At 56.8% G+C, this 2,913-nt stretch overlaps 1 protein-coding gene across 1 annotated transcript; it reads left to right on the plus strand.

Annotated features, from left to right (window-relative positions):
- The first annotated feature begins 855 nt into the window (after nt 1–855).
- On the plus strand, nt 856–2,292 carry LOC6053509. Its single transcript, XM_038265304.1, has one exon. It carries the CDS (start codon nt 856–858, stop codon nt 2,290–2,292), a length of 1,437 nt encoding a protein of 478 aa, XP_038121232.1.
- Nucleotides 2,293–2,913: the final 621 nt, after the last annotated feature.

Below are 2,913 nucleotides of genomic sequence, written 5' to 3' on the forward strand. Positions count from 1 at the left end.
GGCCGGAATCCGAAGCGCTTCCGGAGACTTCCGGTCCAGCCCGTGCAAGGCGATTTACGCCGAGTCCGGGCAACTACCCTTCGAACATGCCGCAGCTTCGGCAACGGTAACAAAAGCCATCAGGCTCGAAGCTGGAGGAACTATCAGCCCACACCACTCGCTGAGCAAGCGAGCCATGGATTAGTTTAACAAGCTTACCCGCATGGAGTTGCCCGGCGTCGAGCGAAAGCTCAGGATCGGAGACCGCCCCTGGCACGCCGAAAAGCCAAGCATCGACTGGGAGATGACGGCGTACGTGCGCGCTGGCGAATCATCCCAGAAGGTCAAGGCGGCATTCTGAGTGGTCAGCCAAAAGTACGCACACCACCGCAAGTTCTACACCGACGGATCCAAGGACGACGACTTCACCGGCTGCGGGATTGTGGACGGCACCGAACAGCAGCATCTTCTCCGCGGAAGAGGAGAGGATTCTGACGGTAACACAATACCGATAGTCATCTTCACGGACTCGGCCAGCGTGGTCGAGGCAGTGGAGAACGGTCTCTCCCACCACCCCACCAGCCAGTGGAACTTGGTTCACTGCTGCCTGCCGATGTAGAACGAGAAGACGCTGAGTTCGATGACCCGCAAGCTGTTTCATGGCCGGAGACAGCTGGACTGGTCGACGAAGATCCCCACATCACCACAAACCAGGCAGGAAAGGAATGAAAGGACGAGGAATCTCGTTCACTGCACCAAGCCAACGCCGACGAAGTGAACGTCGAGGATCGTTCGCTTCCGGACAGTGCAAAGTCCGTTTGCACAGCACCAGCCGTCCAAGAGGACGCAGCCACGAAGCCAAGCCATGAAAGTAAGATGTACAGCTGCCAGCTGTTCAACGCCAACGTCGCACGTTCAACCGACCGTGACCGTGCAGCCGGAAAGTTAGCAGAGAAGCTGCTGCAGTCTGTAAACTTAGCCAGCAACGAGGGGCAGTTCCGTTTGGTTTGGGACCCGGGAGTGCAGCCGAGCTCTGCTTCCCGCTCAACCACTCAACTGACCGAAGAACACACACTACATGGCAGCAAGTTCGGGACAAAGGATGCGCATCTGATCCGAGAGCATGAAATACCAACGAACTCCAGCGTGGTCAGCGGCCGATTCTCTTCTAGCGGGTTTGATCTACTGCTGTGGTGGGAAGGCCCCCCATGGCTCAAGCTATCTCCTGAACACTGGCCGTCTCAACCGGTGCTGGATCGTGACGAGGAAGCAGACCATGAAAGACGTCACGTAGCAGCGAACCTAGCTGGCGGACAGCAGATAGATTTCCCGAGTTTCATCATCAGCAAGTTTTCCAACTACCGGAGCCTGATTCGAAGCGTAGCGTACTGGTCGAGGCTGATGAAGATCCTGCGGCACGAAGAAGGCGTAGATCAGCGAGGTCTTCCAACAGCACGGGAGCTGAAGGAAGCGGAACACACCATGATTCGTCTCGTGCAGAAGGAAGAATTCAAGGCGGAGTGGCAAGCACTGTCCAACGGCGAATCTGTAGGAAGGAACTCACCCCTGCGGTGGTTCAACCCGAAGTTAGCAGACGACAACCTGATCCGAGTCGGTGGACGGTTAGGTCACTCACAGGAAACCGACAGCACGAAACATCCGATAGTTTTACCCGCTCGGCACCCGCTGACCAAGATGCTGTTCGAGGACTACCACGAACGTTTACTTCACGCGGGACCGCAGCTGATGCTCGCGACAGTTCGACTCAAGTACTGGCCGCTTGGAGGTCGAAGCGTAGCACGCCAGATCGTGCACAACTGCCAGCGTTGCTTCCGAACGAAACCCATCCAAATCCAGCAGTTCATGGGAGAACTGCCTTCGGCACGCGTCACGGTGGCGCGTCCATTTTCCAAGGTCGGCGTGGATTACTTCGGACCGGTCTACATTCGCCCCGGTCCGCGTAGAGTAGCCATCAAAGCTTACGTAGCCGTATTCGTGTGCATGTGCACGAAAGCGGCGCATCTGGAACTGGTAACGGACCTTTCTACCGACCGCTTCAACCAGGCTCTGCGAAGGTTCATCGGGAGAAGAGGCCTGCCAGCAGAAATCTTCTCAGACAACGGGACCAACTTCGTTGGCGCTCGTAATCAACTTCAAAACCTGTTTGAACTGCTTCGCAGCAAGGATCACAGCGAGAAGGTTTCCAAGGAGTGCGCTGATCAAGGGATTCAGTGGCATTTCAACCCACCGGGCGCTCCCCATTTCGGAGGACTTTGGGAGGCCGCGGTACGATCGGCCAAACCCATCTCCTGAAGGTTCTCGGCGACAACCCGGTGTCCTACGAGGACATGGACACGTTGCTGGTGCAAGTGGAAGCGTGCCTCAACTCCAGGCCGCTGACGCAGATGTCGGACGATCCGAACGATCTGGAGCCGCTCACACCAGGGCACTTCCTGATCGGCTCATCATTGCACGAGCTTCCGGACCTGGACATCACCGCCGTGCCGATGAACCGCCTGAATCAATGGCAGACGACGCAGAGGAAGCTGCAGGATTTCTGGAGGAGATGGAGGACCGAATATCTGGCGCAGCTGCAGGGGCGATCAAAGCGCTGGAAACCACCGGTGCCGATCAAGATCGGCCAACTCGTCGTGATCCGCGACGAAAACCAACCGCCTATTCGCTGGAAGATGGGCCGAATCGTCGAAATTCATCCTGGAGCCGATGGCGTGGTGCGGGTCGTCACCCTGAAGACCGCCACGAACTTCTTGACGAGACCTGTGGAGAAGATTTGCGTTCTACCGTTGCCTACCGAGCCAGACGAACCTTCACCTGAACCTTCCGAGGACCCCAAAACCCCGGAGAACTGAACGGTTCCGTGCGCAACATTTCGTGTCCGAGAGGTGGTTTCTTTTTTTTTTTTTCTCTTTTCAG

Source organism: Culex quinquefasciatus, chromosome 1 (genome assembly GCF_015732765.1).
Source record: "Culex quinquefasciatus strain JHB chromosome 1, VPISU_Cqui_1.0_pri_paternal, whole genome shotgun sequence".
NCBI classification, from domain to species: Eukaryota; Metazoa; Arthropoda; class Insecta; order Diptera; family Culicidae; genus Culex; species Culex quinquefasciatus.